This window comes from Chiloscyllium plagiosum, unplaced genomic scaffold, assembly GCF_037043375.1.
Source record: "Chiloscyllium plagiosum isolate Xiang-an unplaced genomic scaffold, Cpla_swu_hap1 HiC_scaffold_11, whole genome shotgun sequence".
NCBI classification, from domain to species: Eukaryota; Metazoa; Chordata; class Chondrichthyes; order Orectolobiformes; family Hemiscylliidae; genus Chiloscyllium; species Chiloscyllium plagiosum.
The window spans coordinates 83,861,742-83,888,144 of NW_028270149.1; the positions used below are offsets into that span (position 1 = coordinate 83,861,742).

The following is a 26,403-nucleotide window of genomic DNA, read 5'->3' on the forward strand; positions in this document are numbered from 1 at the left end:
TTTTAGACTCCCCTACCATGTGGAAAAGCTATTGGCTATTAATTTAGCTATGCCTCTCATGATTTTATAGGTTTCTATAAGGCCACCCCTCAGAGCCCTATGCACAAGGGAAAACTTTCCAGCCTATTCAACCCCGCCTTACAATGTAAACCTTCAGGACAGGTAACATCTCAGTAAATCTTTTCTGAATGCTTTATAATTTAAAAAAAAACTTTCTATAGTAAGGTAACCAGAACTGTATACAGTACCTCAAATATGGCCCAAGTCCTGGCACAAAGGAAAATGGTTATGGTCAACCATTTCAGATCTCTGCAGGAATCCTTCAGCAGGTCCTGGGCTTAACCACCTATAGTTGCTTCATCAGTGACACATTGTACATCGGATTCATAGAATCATAGAATCCCTACAGTGTGGAAAAGGCCATTTGACCCAACACTCACACTCTGAAGAGTATCCCTCCCACACCCATTACCGCTACTTATTGCTCTACATGTCCACTGACTAATGCACCTAGTCTATACATCCCTGAACACTATGGGCAATTTAGCATGGGCAATGCATGTAACCTGCATATCTTTGGATTGTACTATGTTTATCACCATTTGTGATGCTTCAGATATTGAGCAGTCCATCGTTAAGTGTAATAGGTCCCGTACAACATTTCAGCTTGGGTTGATATGTATGAAATAATATTTCAAGAGCAGATCAGAGGCAAGGAATCCTGCAGTGCATCATCTCCAGACTCCTCAAAGTCTGTCCAATATATAAAAGTCATGGTTTTGGAATGTGATGGAATACTCTCTGCATGCCTCGATGAATGCAGCTCCAAAATTTAAGAGCATGATATCATCAGACCAAAGCAACCTGATTGATTGGCACACCATCCTTCATCTTCAATAATCACTCCCTTCACCACCAATGCAATGCTGTGTGTACCATTCACAAGAGGCACTGCAACAACTCACAAAGGCTCTGCACGCTGCACTCTAAGCTCACAATCCCTACTATCTAGAACCATACAGAATCCCTACAGGTTGAAAAGCAGTCATTCAGCCCATTCAAAAGGGCATTCTATCCAGACCCACACTTCACCCTATCCCCATAACCCTGTATTTCCCATGACTAACCCACCTAGCCTGCACATCCTTGGACACTATGAAACAATTTAGCAAGTCCAATCCACCTAACCTGCACATCTTTGGAGTGTGGAGGAAACCAGGGCACCCAAAGGAAACCCATACAGACATGGGGAGAATGTGCAAACTCCACAGAAATGATCACCTGAGGATGAAATCAAACCTGGGTCCCTGGTGCTGTGAGGCAATAGTGCTAACCACTGAGACACCATGCTACCCCTAAAAAGACAAGGGCAGCAGATACATGGGAACACCACCAAGTGGCATTTCCCCTCCAAGCCACATAGCCTGTTCCTTCATAGTAGCTGTGTCAACATCCTGGAACTCCCTTCCTAACACCATGGTGGGTCTACCTAAAGTACATGGACTGCAACAGTTTAAGAAAGCAGCTTACCACCATCTTCCTTCAGTATGGGCAATGAATGCTGGTCTAGCCAGTGATGCCCATAGCAAAGCTAACTGCAGTCATGGTTATTTCATTAAAAAAATGCAACATCTAGCTCAAGCATATCAAGATCCCACATATGCAACTGACTTATTGATCGGGTACAATGTTTGCATTGTTGTTGAGGGATAGGTGTTGGTTAACAAAGTGAGAGAATCCCTCTTCAATTAATACTTAGGATAGTGTCCAATCTCTGCCTGCGTACAAACAGAGTCTCGTTTTAACACTTCATGTGAAAGATGCTACCTCAGAATGGTGGTGCAATCTCTCATACCATGTTGTTAGCCTAGATTGTGCTGAGGCCCCAAAATATCGAGTCCCCCACTTATGCAGGACATCTTTTGCTCCCACAATTCCCATTCAGGGGGTCACAATAACTTTGAAACCTCAAAATGAGGTCACAGTGGGGAACAAAGTTTTGGAAACACTGACAGCGTTTAGGGAAGAATTCAATCAGAAGACAAAATATAGAGAGTTAAAATATTTTATTTGTTCCAAATAGATAAATATTTAAAATTTACAAAATATACAAGTAGACAGGTCTCCAGATTTGAAGCAGGAATCAGATGATGTTAAGATTGCTGGTTGCTTCCAGTGTGCTATAGAACTTATGTTGCTTTCAAGATGACTGACAGGAAATTTGCAACGACATAAACAATTGAATCGATTTGCAATGCAACCTCCTTCCTGTACAGCTCGGTTGCCTGCAAAAGGCAGTGACGTCCTATAAATAGTTCCGCTAGCTCGATTTCTGTCAACTTTGCAAGCGAGTGTTGAAGCATGTGAGGCCAAGCATGTCCAAGGCAGCATCTGGTCAGCAAGACCTCTTCACGCATTGTGATTCCTTGTGAAGCAGGAGCTGGTTGGTTCATCTCTTACTTACATCATCTCTGTAACAAGGAAAAAAAACTTTGCACGTTGCAGCAGAACAAGCAAAAACTCAGAGGTGAAGGCAGCTCATTGCAGGCTATATTGGTTAATTGCAATGTGAAAATGTAATTGATATCAAAAATGACAGTAGCGTTTGAAAACATGTACACAGCCCTTGCAAGGCTACATTACAATTCCAGTCTAAAAGGCTGTTTGTGTCTTCAGAATGATGTTGTAAGGCAGGATTTCATCATATCAGGTTAAATAAGTCAAAATAGTTGCAACCCCACCTAATACTTTCATGCATGCATATGATGAGACTGTGAGATAATGAGCAGTTGTGCAGCATCTTCAAACCCCCACAGGTAATTAAGGTGATCGCCTAAACTCATGATTTTTAATAGCAAATTAGTGAAAGTATTCAAAGCCACAGCTTGAGGGTTTTGTTATCTTGATCAGCATTTGCAGTTGAATGCCTTAGAATCTGAGGGAGGGGAAGGAGGGAGTGCTAGTGAGAATAGAACCCAGATCGTCCATTATTGTGCCTGCAAACTAGAGTTCATGTCCGAAACAAGGACTTACATTTTTGTAGCACCTTTCACAACCATAGGTGCCAGAGTGTTTTCAGGCCATTGAATATTTGAAGTGTAATCAGATTTATAATACCGAAAACAGGGCTATCAGCTGTCCACAAACCGTGATAAGATTGGTTGATTGACCTGCACACCAGAAAGAACTCCTGAGTTCAGAGCTCTTCACTCCAGTGCCATGGCAGAGAAAAGGAGGAGATTTCTCCCCAGGGTCCTGATCAACATTTATCTCTTAGTCCAGGTCAGAGTGGTGCTGGAAAAGGTCAGCAGGTCAGGCAGCATCCGAGGAGCAGGAAAATAGACGTTTACGGCAAAAGCCCTTCATCACGAATGAGGCTTTATCTCTTAAATCAACATCACTAAAACAGATTATCTCATTATTAATCACAGTGCTGTTTATAGCAGCTTGCTGTGTGCAAATTGGTCGCGGAGGTTTCCTGAATTGCAAACTGACCTCACTTTTAAAAAAGACTTAGTTGGCCAGAGGTTTTAACTAAAATGTTTTAAGTGCCCTTTGGTTGCTTAGAAATGTTCATTTCTTTTTATTCCAAGAAAACAAATAGGATTATTTACCTGTTGAAAAGTATTTTAATTTGTAGCTGAGATAAAGATGCTATGGGATGTAAGGTTAACTAAACTTGCAGTGGCGGTTCTGAAGGGCTGAGTCCAGTTTGTTAAAGTCCAGAACAATTTGTGGGAAGCTTGATAAAGTTAAATATTGGTGATCAGCAAAAAAAGAGTTGTTTTTCATTTTTCAGGAGGGTAATGCAACACATTGGTTTCCTGTGGATTGCCTGCCTAGCCTGAAATGTTGCTTAAATCTTTCTGTGAATTGGTTATTTGAGACTGCCTGGTGAATTACAATCTGCAATTGTCAGAGGATTGTCGCAATCTGAATATTGTGATCAAGGAGACATCATTGGTGGCTGGATAGTCACTTTGTTGCTCTTTTCCTGGGGATGTGAAAATTGGCTTCTGACAACTATGAACATCATGGCTCCATGGATGGGTCTTAATTTGGAAATCAGCTACTTTGTTCTCCATTACCATGCAATTCTTACAATTGTTCGTATATGAATGGCATAATGTTCAAGGCTGTGGCCAAGTGCTGGAAAGTAGGATTATTGTAGGTCAGTACAGACTCAATGGGCTGAAGGGTCTCTTCTATGCTTTGAATCTATGACTCTATGATACAATGAGTCAGGAGTCACTGCTTTTGATTGGAGCTGAACTGCATTGAATCATAGAATCCCTATGGTGTGCAAGCAGGCCATTTGGCCGATCGAATCCACACTGATCCTCTGAAAAGCATCCAACGCAGACCGATCCTCTATCCTTGCATTCCCTAGCCTGCACATCTCTGGATATTATGGGCAATTTAGCGTGGTCAATCCACCTAACCTGCACATCTTTGGGCTGTGGGAGGAAACCAGAACACCCGGAGGAAACCCACACAGACACAGGAGGGGAGCATGCAAACTCCACACAGACAGTTGGCTGAGTCTGGAATCAAATTGGGTCCCTGATACTGTGAGGCACCAGTGCCAATCACTGAACCATGCTGTTGACAAGCAAAACTTGTGACATAGTCCCAAATACAAGGCTGGTTTGCTAACTTAAAAATCAGTCATGTGTTGCAACAAGATAACGTGTCCAAATTGGAGAGTAACTGAATAATCAGTTGGGCAGCTGAAAATACGAATGGGAGGCGACAGCATCTCAGTCTGAAAATGATTGCCTATTGCTTACTTAGAAAATGCTTCTTTACCTGCAGTGCGGATTTGAAAGACAACTCTCTAGAGATCTCCTGACAAACATTATGTACCTGCCAAAGTTTGGTCAAGGTCCGCGATAAAATCCTCCAGATCCCTCGTGTCTCCAAGTTTGGCTTAAGGGAGAGAACAAAATCAAAGTATTTAATGTACATGGTGAAAATAGTCAAAAATAGCAACAGCAGTAAGAGGCTATTCAGCCCAATTCCCAGGACCATACTAACCCACCAGCATCATTAGGCATATTGTCTTTACGAATATATATATGGAGCAGGAGAAGACCATTGGCTCTCATACCTTTCTACAGTTTAATAAGATTGTGACTAATCTGACCGTAACCTTCAATCCTTCTCCAGAGCAATGAGAGGTGAGCAATAAATGCTGGTCAGCCAGTTCCCCAAGTGAATAAAAAAAGTCCACATTTCCATGTATCTCTGATAACCTTTCCCCCACTTGCTTGACAAGGATCTATTCACCTCTGCCTGAAAATATATTCAAATATTCTGCCTCCTTTTCATCAAGAGTGTTCCAACAAAGTGACCCTCTGTTGGAAAAAAAGAAATTGACTCAGCATTAAATAGTGACCCCCTAGTTCTGGATTTTCCCACAAAAAGTAATATTCTTCCCATATCTACTCTGTCAAGACCCCTCAGGATCTTATGCATTTCAATCAAGTCACTTTTTATTCTTCTAACTGCAGTGGCTAGAAACAGATTCTGTCCAATCTTGCATCATTAACCAACCTGCTCATTCCAGACATTAGTCTGGTAAACCTTCTCTGAACTACTTTGAATGTATTTGCAACTTTCCCTGACCAATACTGTACACAGTATTCTTGATGCAGTCTCATCAGTGCCCTATATAATTGAAACCTTACTTCCCTACTCCTGTATTTAATTCTTCTCCCGATTAATAATATTCTACTTACTTTGGTAACCACTTGCTGTGGCTGCATAGTAGCCACTTGCAGCTCACAAATGAGGACACCCAGATCCTTCTGCATCTCAGTTCTACTATATCTCACCAGATAAATAAAATGCTTCTTTTCTCTTCTCTGAGAAAATGGACAATTTCATATTTTCCCACATGTTACTCTATTTGCCTCATCCATTAGTAGAAAGTTGCAATTTCAATGGCTATTTCAGAATTATATATACCTTAGGGTCCTGCCTTTGGACCAGTATATAAATAAAGCCCAGCCTGTAACTGTCATTTTGAACTCACTATGTGGCAAGTATTTCCACCCACGCACAGTGACCACTCTGATTTGACCTTGTCTGAGAGGTTCCAAGACCTCGGAGAGCCCCAGAGGGTGTGTGGATAATGTCCTCAGGCATAACATGCAAACTCTACTTCCTTGTCCTCTTAGTCCCCAGGGAGATCAGTCCCAGTTAAATAAATCCCAAATGTACAGAGTTTTATTCAAATGTCTATAAGTGTCTTACTCATGGACTCACTGGCCTTTCATAAATTCAAAAGGTATACATTTGGATTATCCGCCCTTTCCTGCAAAGTTGCAGCAGCTCCAAGGAATTTCCAAGGAAATAGCAAATTCGAAGGCTAAAAGCCTCCAATTTACAGTGATTCCTCATTTGAAATATGTCCATGGATACTAGCAATCATTTTTGCAAATGAATAGTAATTGCGAATGATCAAAGACATTAAATATCATGTGTGTGCAGCAACATCACAGCTAAGTTTGATCCCAGCCTCATTCTATACTTTTGAGAGAGAGCACTGTGATTAGCAGCAGTTTCATTCACAAACTACAAAAGTGTATTTTCTGCTCAATGATAAATCTCTTGTATCTAATTGAATAGTTTGGTCACTTATTCATTACCCCCATTGGAAATAGTCAGTTTCTACATACTCCATTTGATCACCCATAAATTTTTAAACAGCTTTATGAAATCATCCGCTAATCCCTGCTTTTCACAAAACCAGTCCTTTGGATCAGTCTTGATGCTGGTCTTCACACTCCTTAAGGGATGTTAATGAGTAAAGTTGATGGCATTATTAAAGCACACAGTGTCCTTTAACTGTTAAAGACTTGCCATCAACTGAGTACTCTCTCCTGCCTGTATATTTGTTTTGCTATACTATATTGACAAACTTACTTTGAAGGAATTTTTTCTACATCCTTTTCCATGTCTCCATTACTTGTTTGTATACCAATACCCAACATTTTATTTTACTCATTATTGGAATTTTACATTTCTCAGATTATAATTTGCCATGTTTGGGCTCAATTGAATAATTTATCTGAATCCTTAACAGCCACATTCTATTTCCTTGCCTTTTCTATAGGAGGCCTCAGTTCATTATCTGTAGATATTTTCAAATTAACCTGCCCAGAAATATTGTAATACAAATTCTTAATAATAAATGTGACAACATTAAACTAGACAGACTGTATTGAGAAGAATTGCACTGAGGGAATGATCTCAGCCAAGGTTGTGGTATGATTTAACACAGTTGGCACATCCCCTGTAGTGAATGAGCATTGTCAGGATTTCAGTTCTGATTAGCTACAGTGACAAGCAATCCATGGCCAAGGTCAAATTCAGCTTTGATACCTGTAACACTAAAAGCCTAACTCACTGTTAAAGCTCTGGCATGAATGAGATACTGGAAATTACTTACAGCCAACTGTTGGCAGGAGCTGGTCTCTGCAGGAGGGATGAGGAGGAAACTGGAACAGGACTGAGGTGGAGTTCATTGATTCAGTAACTAGTAAAATTTGTATCTGGATGAATGTGTGAACATAATGCTATAATATCCCTGGCATCCCTTTGAAAGGTCTGTTTCCAGTACTGGAATATCCCATAACCTGGAACTGAACTAATAAGATCCCTAAGATTGCTACCCAGTAAGCCAATCAGACCAAGTAGATCTCCGAACCAATTGGTCTCAAATCTAAAGTTGATCACTCATTTGCTATTTTCAAACTTAATCATTGTACTTAAAGTTTAATCCTGTTTTATTAATCTCTCATTCTGTACCAAGATATCTCACAATCATACTTGTAAAATAATGGTCAAAATTGATTTGACAATTCAGAAAGGGAATGACAAATGTAACCAACTTACTCCTTCACACCACCCCACCACTATCACTAAGCAGTACAAAACATGCATGTAGACCTTCAAACACTTTGGACTCAATCATTTCTCTCGTCAATGCTTGGCAATCTCAAGCTGACTAGCGACTCTTAATAGCCTAGCCCTATTTTACGAAGCCCACTGTAAAGGTCCAATATAGGCATGCTTCTGATGTAATGATCAGTACTAACAGGACACATCCAAGATGCAAAGCGGATGGACAAGAATAAGGGTAATAGATAATAGGGCTGGTATTTTATAAAGGGGTATGATAGATTGAGTTACTCTCCATTGCTACCTCCACAATGAAGGTAAAAGGAAATGAAAACAGGAACAAGTGAGATCCTGTTTCATCTTCGAATAATAAGAAATGAGGAAGAGGTGGGAACTTTGAAGATGAAAAATATGGACATGAGAAGAGAGAGAAGCTCTTTTGTGAAGCAGGTAGGGAAAATAAGAAAAAAAAAATCAGCTGAGATGGAAAATAGGGATATACATCATAGATATGTAAATCCACTGCTGAATGAAAAAGACTGGTTGGTGGTGGTGGGTGTGCGGGCGGCAGTGAAGGAGAGAAATATTGTTACAAAGATATGGATCTTGAACCCAAGGAACTGCAAAGGCATGAATTTCATATTACTTTATACACTAAATCTGCTCAACCCATATCCCGAGGCTGGGGAATTCCCTCCACAACTGTAAGTAACATCACAATGACTGAAAGAGCGTGCCAGCAAATGTACAATTGTAGTTTGGAGTGACTCGGGGGATGAAACACAGTATCAGTCATGAGCCTGGACTGAAAGTTCCTGATCTTCACAGGTATCTGGACATTGCTGCTACCCTGGCAGAAATGCCAAGAGCAAAAAAATTAGAAATACAAATTATTTACTTCTTACCTTTGGATGAAGTTGTGTCCACAGAGTTCAGTTTTTCAATACTACAGTTCAAACTGCTCGCAGAAGATGAGCCTGTACCTGTCAGTAATAAAATTAGACATCTGAGAGCATTGCTTTGATCTGCTGTTTGCCTGAAATCATTTTAGACAAATTACAGACATCAGAGGCCAGCTTTCACTTCACACATCAGACCTAGTGGAATCTGTTCTGTGAAAGATCCAGAGTGAGAGGTTTGTCTTTACTCTGCGTGTTCTGAAACTTTCAACTCAAGATATTGGCTCCCAATCCTACTCAGAAAACATTAAGCAGTGATACACTGTATTGGTAGTAATGGATCTTGCTGTGTGCACCATTAATTAATTTGGATCCCCAAATTACAAACAGTATTGGCTGTGAAGTGCTTTGAGATATCTTGAGGTCTTATAAGCAGTATCTTGCATGACTAGAATTAAAGTGTAAATGACTCATTCTTGACTAATGAACTGTGACCATTTACATGAAGTGATACTGCAAAGAAGCACTCTGAAGTCAGCCAAAAATTACATGTGGCTTTCCCCCTTTTCCAGGAGAGGAAGAGAAACTAAACACCGTGCTTCGGAATTGCTTTGTCATGGCGGTTTAGTTCAGGCAGATGACACCAAGGATCTGGCATTCATCCCTGACAAATCAAAGTGTACATTTTCCAATCCGATTTCCGATCAAGTTGGCAAATTGTCTTTAGAAATGCAGAAGATTGTTAAACATTAGGCAGGTTGCACATCGCAAGTAGAGTCCAAAGATAATCAGATGGGTTCATATAGACTGGTGCAGTGGAAGGGTAGGGCAATAAACAAAATTTGGGTGAAGATTTGTAGCTCGGGTGCTCGTTGTTGTGGTTCTGTTCGCCAAGCTGGAAATTTTTGTTGCAAACGTTTCATCCCCTGTCTAGGTGACATCCTCAGTGCTTGGGAGCCTCCTGTGAAGCGCTTCTGTGGTGTTTCCTCCGGCATTTTATAGTGGCCTGTCCCTGCCGCTTCCGGTTGTCAGTTTCAGCTGTCCGCTGTAGTGGCCGGTATATTGGGTCCAGGTCGATGTGTTTGTTGATGGAGTTTGTGGATGAGTGCCATGCTTCTAGGAATTCCCTGGCTGTTCTTTGTTTGGCTTGCCCTATAATGGTAGTGTTGTCCCAGTCGAATTCATGTTGCTTGTCGTCTGCGTGTGTGGCTACTAAGGATAGCTGGTCATGTCGTTTCGTGGCTATCCTACCATTATAGGGCAAGCCAAACAAAGAACAGCCAGGGAATTCCTAGAAGCATGGCATTCATCCACAAACTCCATCAACAAACACATCGACCTGGACCCAATATACCGGCCACTACAGCGGACAGCTGAAACTGACAACCAGAAGCGGCAGGGACAGACCACTATAAATGCCGGAGGAAACACCACAGAAGCGCTTCACAGGAGGCTCCCAAGTACTGAGGATGTCACCTAGACAGGGGACGAAACGTTTGCAACAAAAATTTCCAGCTCGGCGAACAGAACCACAGCAATAAACAAAAGCTTCCATATTCAAAGGGTAATTTTATTGTCGACTTATTGAAGAAAAACCCTTGAGTTTAGATGGGTTTTTGTTTAATACAGCAAGTTCAATGAGGAGTGAAATATAAAACCAAAGTTGCACCCAATTCTGTCAATTCTTTCATGATTGGGAAAATCACAGTTGCACCCACATGATTGGAACAGTGAGTACATTCTTCATCCAGCTAGTTCAATTGGAGGTTTATCAGCAAACGACACTCCCATGCATGGAAGGAAAATTTCTGGGCTTCTCTCAACTGAGAGAGACAGTGACATGGGATGGGTTACTTCAACACCCTAAGTCATGTTATCACTATCAAAATGAATCCCAAGAAAAATGACTTGTTTTATCTTAGCAACGTTCACTACCTCAGGATACTCAAAAACACTTTGCACTAATGAAATACTCATGGTAGTCCTTGTTGTAGGTTGAGACATGCAGACGCCAATTTACACAGAGCAAGCTCTCATAGGGACCTACATGATAATGAGCAGAGACTCTGTTTTGGAGAAAGCAAAACACTGTGGATGCTGAAAACATGAAACAAACAGAATGCTGATAAAACTCAGCAGGTCTGGCAGCATTAGCGGAAAGATAAACAGAGTTAACATGTTGAATCTTGTCTGGCTGTTATAGAGTCATACAGCTGCATGGAAACTGTCCAGTTCTTGAGAACTATTCTGAAGAAGTCGTATGACAAAACATTAACTCTGTTTCTCTCTCCTCACTGATGCTGGTAGACCTGCTGACTTTCTCCAGCATTTTCAGTGTTTATTTTGTTTTTAGAGAAAGTGGTTGAAGGATAAGCATTGGCCAGAAGGCCAGGGAAAACCATTCTGTTATTCTTTGAAAACTGCTGTGAAATCTTTTATATCCACTGGAGTACGCAGATGAGGCATTGCTTTATGCAACACGGCAATCACATTTGTGAAGCTTCAAAAGGTATGGGTGCTATTGTATAAAACCCATTGTGATAAAAATATTATTTTCTGTCATAAGAGATTAAGGTTTCAATGGACAGAAAATATTGAGACAGATTGGAGCTCATAACAGGGTTAGTGTAAATGTCTATCTCAACCCAATGGCAGGATGTAAATTTTAACACAAATAGAAACCTAATCCTATCTGAATGAATAAACACCATTAATGTACATTTTAGGAACTATTACCTCAGTAATATCTTCAAAGTGCTTAGTTGCGTTGGACTGCGATAAATAAAAGGCAATATTTCCCAGAATAAAAACCACAAACAAAAAAGATTTAAGCTAATTTAAATTCCTGCAGCCACGTCAAGTGCCGTGGTCTAGATCATAGGGCTGATCTCTCATTAGAGAGACAACTTCTGGTGATTTAACCTGGGGGTCACCATACTTCCGAAAGAGGAAGGACCATTCTCCGAAGCCGCTCTGATGCAGTGACCTGAGCCACCTTCCACTTCATCTGGAGGCCTAAGATGGACCATTTCCACAGGGACAGCATGTGCAAAACTCTGGATAAAGAGGGGGTGAAAACACACCCAATGTAAACACACCCACACTCATTCTGCTGGCCATCTTTGTGTGTGGCTGGATCAAGCTGTGCATAGACCCGCAAACACAAGTGTCTCTACATATAAGGGTTCTACCCGTCCCTGGTGTTACAAAGGATGGGACTGTCCTTGTTGCTGCAGAGTGCAACAAGTAGTTGGACCGTTCCATATTGCCTCCACTTTATCGAGACATTTACAAAGAAAAACACCATTGACTATAGGTCCATCAGGAAGTGATCAGCACATAGACTTTTCGAAATCCTGAACAAAAAGGTGAGGGTGGATCCTGCCAGGTTGTTCCCTGAGCAGACTATCAAAGTCATTTGGCAGAATGCCTCGTTGCCAGAACTTTTCAACAAGCACCAAGACATTGCTTGGCTGGGGGTGAGAAAAACTACCTGGGAGATACTTTACACTCATTCTCTCTGTGCCACCGCATGCTACCCTCGAAGCAACTGTAGGAGGGTTGAGATGTCACACACCTACTGCTGGAATGGGCCTTTGCAAAGGCAGTCTGGAGGAAGATTGATTGGGTTTTGTTGAGGTTCAGCCCAAGCCGCTCCACGATGCAGAACTCTGCTCTCCAGTCGGTTCACTGGGATTCACACAGAGACAAACATCAACTGCACCTGGACGACTATCATCCCGGTGAAAGACACTCGTTAATGTGCCCAAAACATCTTGGTCTTCCAGAACATAGAGATGACCTTGACCGACTGGCACACTCCAAGGTCCAGGACTACATGCTGAGGTATGTACTAAGCTTGGAGCACTCCTGCCAAGAAACAGTGGGGAAAGACCACTGTCTGAAGAGTTTTTGCTGAAGATAAATGGGGGCTCCTTCAGTTATCGGACTCACCTGGTGCCTCAAATGCATGTAAATATAATCTTGTATATGTAAGAGATGTCTTTGGTATTTATTTAGATCGAGTCAAACTCCAATGTTTGTTCGTTGCCTTGATATGCTACTGTACAGAACTGAACTGCATTTGTGACTAAGTATATTTGCAAAACTATTTATGAATAAAGTGTGTTTTGGAAATGAAAAATAAGAGGGGTTGAGAAGGAAAGTCCTTGATGCAGAGACCTCAGCCAGTGGGGGGATTGAATCTTGGTCGAGGACATAGGATCATTGAATCCCTACATGGGCCAAACGGCCCATTTGCACAAACAAGTCCACACTGATCCTATGAATAGTATCCCACCCAGACCCACTCCCCTATCCCTATTACTCTACAATTCCCCTGACTAATAAACCCAACCTACACATTCCCAAACACCATGGACAATTTAGCGTGGCCAATTCATCTAACTTGCACAACTTTGGACTGTGGGAGGAAACTGGAGCACCCGGAGGAAACCCACACAGACACGGGGAGAATGTGCAAGCTCCACACAGAATTGCCCGAGGCTGGAATCGAACCCAAGTCCCTGGTGCTGTGAGGCAGCAGTGCTACCCACTGAGCCATATAGAAAAGGGACATTTTTGGTTTAGTAAAGTAATAAATTAGTGAAAGGCATCTGAACTCCCTTTATAAAAATGGAAAGATTAAGACACCCATTTTGTAATGTAACAGTGGAAAACATTTGCCTCAGGGTGAGTGAACTGTAGTGCAGTGATGCACAGAGTAACCTAAGCAGCTAGCACTGGTTCAAGCAAATCCCTAGCAGGCAATCATAATCAGTTTGTACTTTGTTACAGTGAGTGTAATGTTCTTGGACTAGTGGACCAGGGAAAAAGTGAGGACTGCAGATGCTGGAGATCAGAGCTGAAAATGTGTTGCTGGAAAAGCGCAGCAGGTCAGGCAGCATCCAAGGAGCAGGAGAATCGACATTTCAGGCATGAGCCCTTCTTCAGGAGCCCTGAAGGGCTCATGCCCGAAATGTCAATTCTCCTGCTCCTTGGATGCTGCCTGACCTGCTGCGCTTTTCCAGCAACACATTTTCAGCTAGTGGACCAGGGGACTGGATTAAAAATTCCAACGTTAGCATAATCCCATCATGGCAATTTAAATCTGGACAAGCAAATCTGATATTAATAAAAGTGATCAAGAAACAGTAGGATTGTTAAAAAATAAATCTCATTCACTAGCTTCTTAAAACCTGCTGTCATTATCCTGCCTGGCCTCTACATGATTCCAGTCCAATATCAATCTGGTTGACTCTTGCCAATCTTCCATAAGAATCTAGAATTCCTGCAGTTATTAAAAAAAAAATCAGTCAATAACCACTCAGTGCAACTAGGGATAGGCAATAAATGTTGGCTTTGCCAGCAACATCTACATTCCCTCAAATGGCATGTGTATCCAAAACTGCTAACATTGAATTATATGGAGTGCACAGTAAAGAAAAAGGACACTTGGCACAGCAATGTGATGCTCCACACATGTCTCCTCCCATGCTTTTTCATCCAACCCCACCAGCAAATCCTTCTAATCCTTACTCCCCAATGAGCTTCAAACATCTTTTTACAGATGCTTAGCTCCAAAGAATATGTTTCCAAACTGACAGTGACAGTTATGTGGCTACTTCAATCTTCTTTTCGATCCCCTCAAACAAGCATCTCCTGTGACCTATGACTCTTCCATACAAAGTAAAGATTGCCTCGGTGTTGATATTTAGTCAGCTGGAATCCACAGCACACTAGAAGCATGTCCTAGACCAGAATGCTTTTCAACATCAAGCTCAAGCTATTTTGCCCCTTCTGGTTTTAAAACAAAAAAACAACTGAATTGTGGCCACAGAATATAATTGTTACCCCGCCCCACTGACTCTCATGTGTGTTGAATATTCAGATAAGCTCGGCATTACTCACTCTCCGAGTCATCGATTCCACTGTCAGCAGCATTAGTAGCACCCAACTTCTTCATTTGATTCAAGTGTTCCTTGTACTGAACACCAGTGTTTGCAGAGTAGGAGAGGTCCTCCACGACTGAATTGAATTCATTCAGGACAGCATCAAAGTCATCTTCATCCCACACTAAAGGTTTTGTTAAAAAAAACATCGCATTTCATTAAGATTCTTTGTGGAAAAACACCTTATAGCCGTAACATGTTCACACTGGCATTAAGAAAGGCAGTGCCTTCTAACAACAAAACAATCCAAATGTGCTTTGTAGGTTCTGTATTTACATATATACCATCATTGCCTATCACAATTCATTACAGTTATATATCAAATGCTGCCTTTTCAACAATTCCCCTGTCTAACTTTTAAAAAAAACACAAAAGTTAGTATTTGTGGTACAGTATCACTCTTGCCTCATTGGTTCAAGTCCTGCTCCAGATACATGAGCAAATTGTCTCACTGACAGTCACTGCATTACAAGGGGATGCTCTATTCTCAAAGGCATTGTCTTTGAGATGCTCTGTCTTGCCCTCTCGGGTGGGGGTTAAAGATTACAAAGCTCTATTTCAAAGAAGGTCTTCTAAATATCCCAGGAAAGACATAGGCTTCAACCAACATTAGATTAGATTAGATTCCCTACGGTGTGTAAACAGGCCCTTCGGCCCAACAAGCCCACACCGACCTTCCAAAGAGTAACCCACCCAGACCCACTTCCCTCTGACTAATGCACGTAACACTATGGGCAATTTAGCATGGCCAATTCACCTGACCTGCACATCTTTGGATTGTGGGAGGAAACTGGAGCACCCGGAGGAAACCCATGCAGACACGGGGAATGTGCAAACTACACACTGACAGTCGGGACCCTGGTGCTGTGAGGCAGTAATGCTAACCACTGAACCACCGTGCTTAAAATGTGATTCCTCATTACCTCACAGCTGTCCATAAGACAGAGCAGAAGTAGGCCATTCAGCCCACCAGGGTGAAAGTGAGGACTACAGATGCTAGAGATCAGAGTCTAGATTAGAGTGGTGCTGGAAAAGCACAGCAGGTCAGGCAGCATCCAAGGAGCCCTCCTGATGAAGGGCTTTTGCCCGAAACATTGATTTTCCTGCTCCTTGGATGCTGCCTGACCTGCTGTGCTTTTCCAGCACCACTAATCTATTCAGCCCACCAAATCTACTCTCCCGATGATATGATGGATAATTTGATAATCCTCAATTCCACTTTCCTACCTTTTCCCCATAACCTGTGATACCCCAATAATTAAAAATCTGTCTATCTCAGCCTTGCACATACTTAATAACCCAGCCTTCATAGCCCTTTGCAGGAATGGTTCACTACGCTCTGAGAGAAGAAATTCTTCATCATATCTTAAATATCTAACTCCTTCCTCTGAGATAATGCCCTCTGGCCCTAGACTCTCCCACAAGCAAAAACAACTCTTCACATCTACCCTGTCAAGCCCCTTAAGCTCCTCGGGATTTTGGTCATTGTCACTGTAAAGCAGTTGGATATGCCCTGAGATCCTAGAAAATGATACTGCCAGAACCAAACTCCTGTTGTAGTCTCTGGTGGGAGATAATGTTGGACAGATATGATATTCAGTATTCATAAAATACACCAACAGAAACCCATGATGTCCTTTTTTCCCAGGCACAGTGCATGACACAAAGCCCTGAATGTTACTAATACCAATCCAAAACTCTGCAGGTTAGCTAGATTAGCTATGCTAAATTGCCCAGGGTTCTATAGATTAGTTGGATTAGTCATTAGAAATTGCAGGATAACAGGGAATATAGTTGGGAGATGGGGGGGGGGGGGGGAATGGATCTGGGTGGGATACTCTTCAAATTCAAGGGCTGAATGCCCTGCTTCTGCACTGTAGGGATTTTATGATTAAAATCCCAGGAAGTGGCCAAGATTACCCCATTGAGGTAGGAATTGTAAATCCTTCCAGCCTTACTTTATTTGCCTAGGCCAACCTCGTCCAATCAGATTATTGTTGGTAAATTCCACACAGATTATATAAGGTTTTTAAGTGGCTTTTCTCCTCACGTCATGAATGAGTACTCAGTACAAGACCTTATTAATACCCTCCAGATCTTCACACACAGTCTTTAACTTTCAATCAAAAAGTGTGTTCAAGCCACCTGTAGCAGGCAGCTCAGGAACTAAATGTTTAGAAGAAATGCAGGTTATATACAGCTAGTTTTATTATAGTGTTTGAATAATTCTCTCTCAGTAAAAGGAGTTACTGGTGTGGCTAGCATTTATAATTACCCATGTTAAGGAGCTGCCTTCATCTGGTGTAGGTATACCTGTTAGAAAGGAGAAAGTGAGGTCTGCAGATGCTGGAGATCAGAGCTGAAAATGTGTTGCTGGAAAAGCGCAGCAGGTCAGGCAGCATCCAAGGAACAGGAGAATCGACGTTTCGGGCATGAGCCCTTCTTCAGGAATGAGGAAAATATGTCCAGCAGGCTAAGATAAAAGGTAGGGAGGAGGGACTTGGGGGAGGGGCGTTGGAAATGCGATAGGTGGAAGGAGGTCAAGGTGAGGGTGATAGGCCGGAGTGGGGGTGGGGGCGGAGAGGTCAGGAAGAAGATTGCAGGTTAGGAAGGCGGTGCTGAGTTCGAGGGTTGGGACTGAGACAAGGTGGGGGGAGGGGAAATGAGGAAACTGGAGAAATCTGAGTTCATCCCTTGTGGTTGGAGGGTTCCTAGCCGGAAGATGAGGCGCTCTTCCTCCAGCCGTCGTGTTGCTATGGTCTGGCAATGGAGGAGTCCAAGGACCTGCATGTCCTTGGTGGAGTGGGAGAGGGAGTTGAAGTATTGAGCCAGGGGGTGGTTGGGTTGGTTGGTCCGGGTATCCCAGAGGTGTTCTCTGAAACGTTCTGCAAGTAGGCGGCCTGTCTCCCCAATATAGAGGAGGCCACATCGGGTGCCTGTTAGAAAGGGAGTGTGAGGATTTTGATACAGTCACAGTGAAGGAAAGGTGATATATTTCCAACTCAGCTTGGAGACTGGCTTGGAGGGACATTTGCAGGTGGTGTTGTAACCATGCGACTGTCCTTCTTCCCCCTCGCAGGTATGGGCAGAGGTTTTGATGGAACCTTAGTTAACTGCTGCTTTGTATCATGTACATGGTATACACTGCTGTCACTGGGCAAGTGATGAATGTTTAACGTTGTAGTTGAATCAAGTGGGCTGCTTTCACCAAGACAATGTTGATCTCAATAGGGACCCTGCTCCAAAGTTTGGGGACTCTAAACTGGATCCAGTCAGGGCCATCACATTGTAAGAAAACCTCTTGTGATCAGGGGCTGCATGTTCGAAAGGCAGCGTTCCCGATAATCCTCCTCAGTAACCAGATTGCCAAAATGAGGGTCATGAATCTGGTAATTGGTGGACTGACATCAGAAAAATGAGCAGGAAAGCTGTGGGATGATCCAAAAATAAAACCCCACTGGTTTCTGTGAGGGATTTTTACCCAGTCTGCGCTACACGTGATTCCAGTCCTATACTAGTGCTTTCATGGTTACAAGAATTCAGTGGCTTTGCAGCCAACCACGCCCCAGAACGCATTTGAACAACTCAAGTTTAACTGGGAGTGAACGATTAGAGGTTCTCCTTGCGGTATCTGGGCAGAAACAGTCAACTAATCTGGATAGTTAAGCCCTCACAGACAAGGGCTGGTCCCGAGGCTAATAAAACGATAAAAGTTAACATTATTCGCAGTCTGTGGACAGGCTGCATGTTTCGAGGCTGTCACCTTTCATCAGTAATGCCTTGCAGTTCTCACCAAGGCTTCTGTCCAACTCTTCTGTTTCGCTCTCCACATTACCCGCCGAGAGATGTCAGGTTAGAGTCCCGGGCTGGTCGCAACGCGTTTCTCACTTTCAGCAGCTGAGCTCCGCACCTGCCTCAGCGTCTGAAAGTGTCCATCCCTCCCCGCACTGACACATCAAACAGCTTCCAGCCAGAGCTGCCTCCGAGCAAGTTTCAGCGTCAGAGCTGCTGGTAATCTCAATGCCAATGTGTCAATGCCAATCTCAGACCTAGTCTGTGTCAGAATCAGTCCCTAACTCAGTGGAAGAGGCAGAGCCAGCCTCCATACCGATGTCAGTTCCAGTCTCAGCGTGTCTCAGTCCCAGCCTGATCTTCACAGCTCAGCCCAGTTCCAGCCCTAGTGCCAGACTCACTCCCAGACAACTTTATGCCAAACCCATCCCAATCTCAGTTCCAGTTTTAGTACTGGACCTAGTCTAGTTAAGTCTCTGTCTCACTTTCAGTGTCAGACTAGTCTCCGTCCCTGTTCCAGTCTCAGTGCGAGCCTCCCTCTCAGTCCCAATGCCAGTCGAGTCTCAGTCCCAGTAACAGTCTCAGTCCCAGTTTAGTCCCAGTACCAACTTATCTCAGAGCCAGTCACAGTATCAATCTAGTCTCAGTGCCAGCATAGTCCCAGTGCCAGCATAGTCCCAGTGCCAGCATAGTCCCAGTGCCAGCATAGTCCCAGAGCCAATCACAGTATCAAGCTATTCCCAGTACCAGCATAGTCCCAGTACCAGCATAGTCCCAGTACCAGCATAGTCCCAGTACCAGCATAGTCCCAGTACCAGCATAGTCCCAGTACCAGCATAGTCCCAGTACCAGCATAGTCCCAGTACCAGCATAGTCTCAGAGCCAGCCACAGTAACAACCACAGAGTCAACATAGATTCAGTGCCAGCATAGTCTCAGTACCAGCATAATCTCAAGTGACAGTCTCTGACTTACTCTCAGTGCTAGTGCCAACGCGCTCAGTCTGATCTCTTACCGGATTTCACTGTCTCAGACGAGCTCATGGTGATACACGCTGCTTCTCTTCTGAGAGTCTTTGAGGGACTTGTACCTTTATCTCCTCCATCCCCGCCCACCTTAACCACCCGGGCCAATCAGAATTCCAGAATAGGTTTGACGGATGGACGCTGTAGCCAATCAGAGAGCGTCAGGGGCGCGGTGGAACGGGTCTGACGTCAGAGAAATTTTAATTCAGAGGGTTTCCCCGGACATCACGGAATCTCCAGTTGTCACCCAGCAGCCTTCTATATCAATCCAACTTATAGTCGCAACGGAGGCTTTAGATTTCCAGGGGCTGAAGGTCTTCTTTCCTTAAGCTTCTATATCTGTCATTGAACGATAACAGCAGAGGCCGAGGCTATTCGACATCATCGTGTGGGTGCAGGGTGTCTGCAAGAGCAGCTCACCCAGTTCAGCACTCCCCACCAATTTCAAAGTGACCCTCCATTTTATTTCATCTTCAGGTGCTTACCCAATTCTATTTCAGAAACTGCTATTAAAGCTGCCTCCGTCGTATTCTTTAGCAACTGCGTTCCAGATCCTGACCACTGAGTCTTCTGATTCCACAGTCTCTTCTGGTTCTTAGCTCTTATGCCAGTGGGAACAGTTTCACCCTACCTACTCTGCTCAAGCACAAATCGCCTCTCAAAATTCTGTTCTGGATAGAAAACTGTCCCCCATTTTCTCCAATCCCTCCACACAAGTGCAGCCTCATCTCCAGATCAGTTCTTGTAAACATTTTCTGCACTCTCTCAAAACCATTCCTCCTATATATCCAGAATCAGATACAAAATTTCAGTTAAGTCTGAACTAGTGGCTTACATAATAAGTCACTAGTTCAGATACATAATAACCTACTTACTTTTGTATTCTATGCCTCTCTTAAAAAAAGCAAAGATCTTTTGTGCTTTAGTTAGCATTCTCTCAACCTGCCCTGTCACCTTCAATGATTTGCTAAGATTCCCACAGGTTCTCTGTGCCTGCGCAATGGTTGGAATTGTTTCCTTTATTATAGTGCTTTTTCTTCCTCTTTGAACTGTGTATATTCACATTGCTCTGCATTAAATTTCATCTGCAGTATACCCATACATTCCACCAGACTCTATATCATCTTGATGCTTATCAATATTCCTCACAGTCCACAATACTTCAAACCCTTGGGATTTGTAAATTTAAGAACTGTGGACTACATACTCCAATATATTAATATTTATCAGACATTGGTCCTAATCCAAATCCCTTGGGAACGTCTTGCAGTCTGAAAAGCAGCCATTTACCATTACCCCTCTGTACTTATCACTCATCCAATTTGGTATTCATCTTCCGTTTATTCCATAACCTTCAATGTGGTTAGATAATCTATTATCTAGTACATTGTGAATGCCATTTAGAATACCACCTATACTACCTCAATCACATTATCTTGACAATTTCATCATCATAAATTGAATCAAATTAATTGAACACAACTTCCCTTGTTAGATCCCTGCTTGCTTTTCTTAATTAACATGCATTTTGCAAGTGACAGCTAATTTAATCCCAGATTATCATTCCCAAGAGTTTTCCCATCATTAACAGAGTGGCCTGTTGTTGTGTTTATAATTACCTGTTCAATCTCTTTGAAACAAAGAGTGCAAGTTTCACAACTCTCTAGGGAGAAAGTGAGGACTGCTGATGCTGGAGATCAGACCTGAAAAATGTGTTGCTGGAAAAGCGCAGCAGGTCAGGCAGCATCCAAGGAGCAGGAGAATCGATGTTTCAGGCATAAGCCCTTCTTCAGGAATTCCTGAAATGTCGATTCTCCTGCTCCTTGGATGCTGCCTGACCTGCTGTGCTTTTCCAGCAACACATTTTTCAGCTCACAACTCTCCAACCATACGCATGTCCCCCTCCTATCCAAACTCGTCAAAGTAGGATTGGAATATTATGGCCAAGGGCTCCACAATTTCCATACCGACTTCCCTGAATATCACCAAATGTATGTGATCTAATTTTAGTCACTTATCAATGTGTGTGGGGGAGGGGGGGGCAGGGCACGGTGGCTCAGTGGTTAGTGCCAGGAATCCAGGTTCAATTCCAGTCCCGGGCAACTCTCTGCGTGGAGTTTGCACATTCTCCCTGTGTCTGTGTGGGTTTCCTCCGGGTGCTCCGGTTTCCACCCACAATCCAAAGATGTGCAGGTTAGATGGATTTGGCCATGCTAAATTGCCTATAGTGTTTAGGGATGTGTAGGTGAGGTGTATTGTTCAGGGGTAAATGTAGAGTAATAGGGTAGGGGAATGTGTTTGGGTGGGATATTCTTCGGAGGGTCGGTGTGGACTTGCCTGGTCAAATGGCTTTATTCCACACTGTAGAGATTCTATGATTCTTACTTTCAGCTAGCCTTTCCAATAAAACCTCTGTGTCATTCTTATAGCTCATACAATAGCTCAATAACCTCCTGCTTCATTGTGATTTTGAAGTATTTTCTTCCTTGGCAAAGACTGATTTTAAATTCTCATCTCGTCCCTAAGCTGTACCAGCTTCCTCCATACATAATCTCCTTTTTGGTCCTTAATCAATGTTAACGCTGTTTCTCTCACCTTAGATGCTACCAGACCTGCTGGAGTTTCTCCAACATTTTGTTTCAGGTTTTCAGCATGGGCAATATTTTGGCTCCACTGCTCATTTTACTGTCCCTTTATTATCTATTTATCTGTAGAATATTCTTGTATTTTATTTTATTTTAACTGCCACCCTCTTCTCATGCTTTCTCTTTGTTTTGCAATTTGTATTTTTACTTCCTTCTTCAATACTGCAGTCTCACAGGCAGTTAAGTACCGGCCTCACTAGCAAACATCATATCCCATAAATGAATAAAAGAACTCAGCCTTATCATAAAATCCCTATGTTGTGAAAACAAGCCATTAGGTCCATCAAGTCTATACCAGCTCTCTGAAGAGCTTCCACCCACTTGCCCTATCTCTGCATTCCCCATCACTGATCCACCAAGCCTGCACGCTGTGGGAAATTTAGCATGGGCATTCCACCTAACCTGCACATCTTTGGACTGTGGTAGGAAATTGGAGCATCTGGAGGAAATCCACACAGTCACCCGAAGCTGGAATTGAACTCAAGTCCCTAGCAGTATGAGACAGAAGTGCTAACCACTGAGCTCCCGTGCTGCCCTCATCAAAAGACCATAAGATGTAGGAGTCTGTTAGCACATCAAGTCTGTTCCACTAACAGTGAGATCATGGCTTATCTGGTAACCCTCAACCTCACTTTCCTGGCTTTTCCGCATATCCCTGATCCCCCTTGTTGTTTAAAAGTATTGCATTATTAATATCACGAGAGCACTTTCTCAAATTCATCTACTTTCTATCATTTCATTCATCATTTAAGAGCTCTGGTTTTGTTTGTCCTGCTGCCCCTCTTTGATGTACACCTTAACAGTACAGTTCAGCCTTCTGACTGATGATATTAATTTACGTGGGCCAGATTAAATTTTACAGCCATTGATACTGTTCCTTCAATTATATTCTTTTACACTGGATTTTTCCTTGTCCTTGCTTATATCTCATTTAAATCTTGTAACACTATAATAACTGTGTGCTTTTCTTTGTAACTTTCATACATCTTCGTTTGCAGTAAATGCCAACATTCTACTTTCCTTCTTAGTTACTTACGGTACCTGCATGCTAATGTTTTGTGTTTTATGTTCAAATATATTCAGATCCCTCTCTGCCATTCCATTCTGTGACCTCTCTCTGTTTAAATATTATTTTGCCATTCTGCATTCCTACTGAATTGGAGAACCTCACATTCTCCCACATTATACTTTGACAATGCAGCGTATCTTGCTACTAGACAAGTCAGATCGTGGAATGAATTCTATCTTGATAAAACATTTTTTTTTAACATCTTCATGCAGCCATCATTCACTGGAGCATAGGCACACAAGGTGTAGATTTGCATTAATAAACCAGATGGTTATTAGACAATAATTTAAACAAACCAAGTGATCTAAATATAGATCACCGTTTGAAATATGCTAAAACACTCAGCAAAACAAAGCCTTATCTATACCTAAATGACATCATTTTACAATGAGTCAGATCCAAAGAAATGATCCTTTGATATCAAATCCACACCAGTCTTTAGGTTTGACTTAAATGTTTCTTCCCCACAGTTCAATCATGTGAACTGTGTGATGTTCTTAAATAAATAAATGAAACAGAAAGCTTCGACTTTCTCAGTCTTTTAATAATCTGCGATTTCTAATCAACTATTCTTGGTCTGAAAGTTCCACAAGCTGAAACTTTGCACCAAGATAACAGAGCTTTCTCTGTATTGTTCCTTCTGAACTTCACAACTCATGAACATAGAATTAACATTTCCATTACCACATTAAAAAAAAATTGATGCATATGCTATTGTTACAATGAGGAACAAATGGCAGCTTTTCACATCATCTTGGGCTAAAGTGATATCCTTTACACCCATCTCTGTGGCATTTCAAGTTTGTAGAAACTGAGTCTGGGGTGACCATCATATCTTAATACTAGTATATTCAGGTTCTACAAGTGATTTGGTATATCCTAATGTTTCTTCTATGGAAGACTACTAGAGAGATCATTTACATTTGAATGACATTCCCAGAGACATGTCCAAACACAAGTTAGCCCTGTCCATCCAGAAAATATTAATGATCTCCATGCCCCACGGAAATCACTTTGTCAAGGGAAATTGTACATATTCTAAATTTCTTTTATAAAAGATAAAATGTATCTTTATATGTTCATAAGCATATGATGCAATTGTGAACAGTTCATATTTATCACTGTGCTTAGTATACTGTCAAAGAACTCTAACAAATCTGTCAAAAACAATTTCCTGTTCGTAAAGCCATGTTGACTCTGTTTTATTCTATCATGATTTTCCAAATGTCCTGCTACCACTTCTTTCACAAGTGATTCCACTATTTCTTCAGGGCTGTAGATTCCTATTTTCTGTCTCCATCCTTTCTTGGCAGTATTGTACTGGCAGTTTTCTGATCAGCTGAGACCTTTGCAAAATCTATAGAATTCTGAAAGATACTCTTTCCACATCCACTTTCTCTGCAGCCATTTCTATTCTGACCGGAGCATGCAGGCCATCAGATCTGGAGATGCCTCAACCTTGGGTTCAATTGGTTAGTTCGGTGCATTGTCATTTCTGGCTATTATTGTATCAAGCTCCTTCCTTTTACTATCTGATCTATTAGTGGGCTGACTTTAGTGAATTTTACTGTGCGACCAGATGCAAAATATCCATTCAAAGTCTCTACCATTTTCATGCTTCCAATTTTTAATTTCCTATTTTACCTGTGAAGGGAGCACATTCACTTCAGTTACTCTCTTCCTTTTCTACACTTGTAGAGACCCTCATTTGGTTTATATTTCCTGCAGTTTAATCTTATACAATTTTAGTCAACCTTTATTACTTTCTAAGATTGTTCTCACCTTCTAGTCTACCATTAATCATTACTGTATTGTATGACTTTTCTTTCAATTTCATGGCTAATCCTCAGTTAGTCACAGGTGTTGCATTTTTCTTGCAGAGATTCTCTTTTACAATGGAGTATATCTTGGTGGTGAATTACAAAATACCTCCTTGCATATCTGTCACTGTTTATTTACCATCTTAGATTTCAATTTATTTTTCCCTTCCTTTATGTTACATTATGTTGCAGTTATACAGGACATTGGTGAGGCTGTACTTGGAGTATGGCGTTCAGTTTTGGTCACCCTGCTATAGGAAGTATGTTATTAAACTGGAAAGATAAATGTGAGATAATGCATTTTGGGAAAGCAAATCTTAGCAGGACTTATACACTTTATGGTAAGGTCCTAGGGAGTGTTGCTGAACAAAGAGACCTTGGAGTGCAGATTCATAACTCCTTGAAAGTGGAGTCACAGGTAGACAGGATAGTGAAGAAGGCGTTTGGTATGCTTTCCTTTATTGGTCAGAGTATTGAGTACAGGAGTTGGGAGGTCATGTTGCAGCTGTACAGGGCATTGGTTAGGCCACTGTTGGAATATTGCATGCAATTCTGGTCTCCTTCCTATCAGAAAGATGTTGTGAAACTTTACAAGGATGGTTTACAAGGATGTTTCCAGGGTTGGAGGATTTGAGCTCTTGGGAGAGGTTGAATAAGTTAGGGCTGTTTTCCCTGGAGTGTCGGAGGCTGAGGGGTGACCTTATAGAAGTTTATAAAATCATGAGGGGCATGGATAGGCTAAATAGTCAAAATCTTTTCCCTGGGTTGAAGGAGTCCAGAACTAGAGGGCATAGATTTAGGGTGAGAGGGGAAAGATATAAAAAAGACCTAAGAGGCAACTTTTTCACTCAGAGGGTGGTGGGTGTATGGAATGAGCTGCCAGAGGAAGTGGTGGAGGCTGGTACAATTGCAAGATTTAAAAGACATTTGGATGGGTATATGAATAGGAAGGGATTGGAGGGATAGGTGCTAGCAGGTGGGGCTAGATTGGGTTGGGATATCTGGCCGGCATGGATGAGTTGGACCAATGAGTCTACTTCTGTGCTGTAAATCTCTCTGAACATATGACTCTATGAGTGCAGAAGAAATTTACAAAGATGTTACATAGACTCCATTGTTTGAGTTATAGGGAGAGTTTGGTTAAGCTAAGACCTTTTTCTTTAGAGCTTAGGAGACTGATGGAGGACCTCAGAGCGGTGTATAAGATCATGAGAGGCATTGAATGCATGAATGCACTCTGTGTTTTTCCCAGGGTTGGAGAATCAAGTGCAAGAGGGCATCGGTTTCAGGGGGGA

General features: G+C 42.2%; 1 protein-coding gene across 2 annotated transcripts; it reads right to left on the minus strand.

The window, feature by feature from the left end:
* Nucleotides 1-2,049: 2,049 nt before the first annotated feature.
* On the minus strand, nt 2,050-19,642 carry LOC122557069 (regulator of cell cycle RGCC-like). Of its 2 annotated transcripts, none has more exons than XM_043704346.2 (5): nt 19,565-19,642; nt 14,718-14,882; nt 8,814-8,891; nt 4,867-4,929; nt 2,050-2,471 (listed from the first exon to the last, which is right to left on the minus strand). In XM_043704346.2, the coding sequence occupies exons 1-5, from the start codon at nt 19,590-19,592 to the stop codon at nt 2,461-2,463; spliced, it is 345 nt and encodes a 114-aa protein (XP_043560281.2). In that variant the 5' UTR covers nt 19,593-19,642; the 3' UTR covers nt 2,050-2,460. The 2 variants fall into 2 exon arrangements, with proteins under 2 accessions (XP_043560281.2, XP_087848381.1); XM_087992255.1 differs by having other exon boundaries at nt 19,525-19,583.
* Between the last annotated feature and the right edge of the window lie 6,761 nt (nt 19,643-26,403).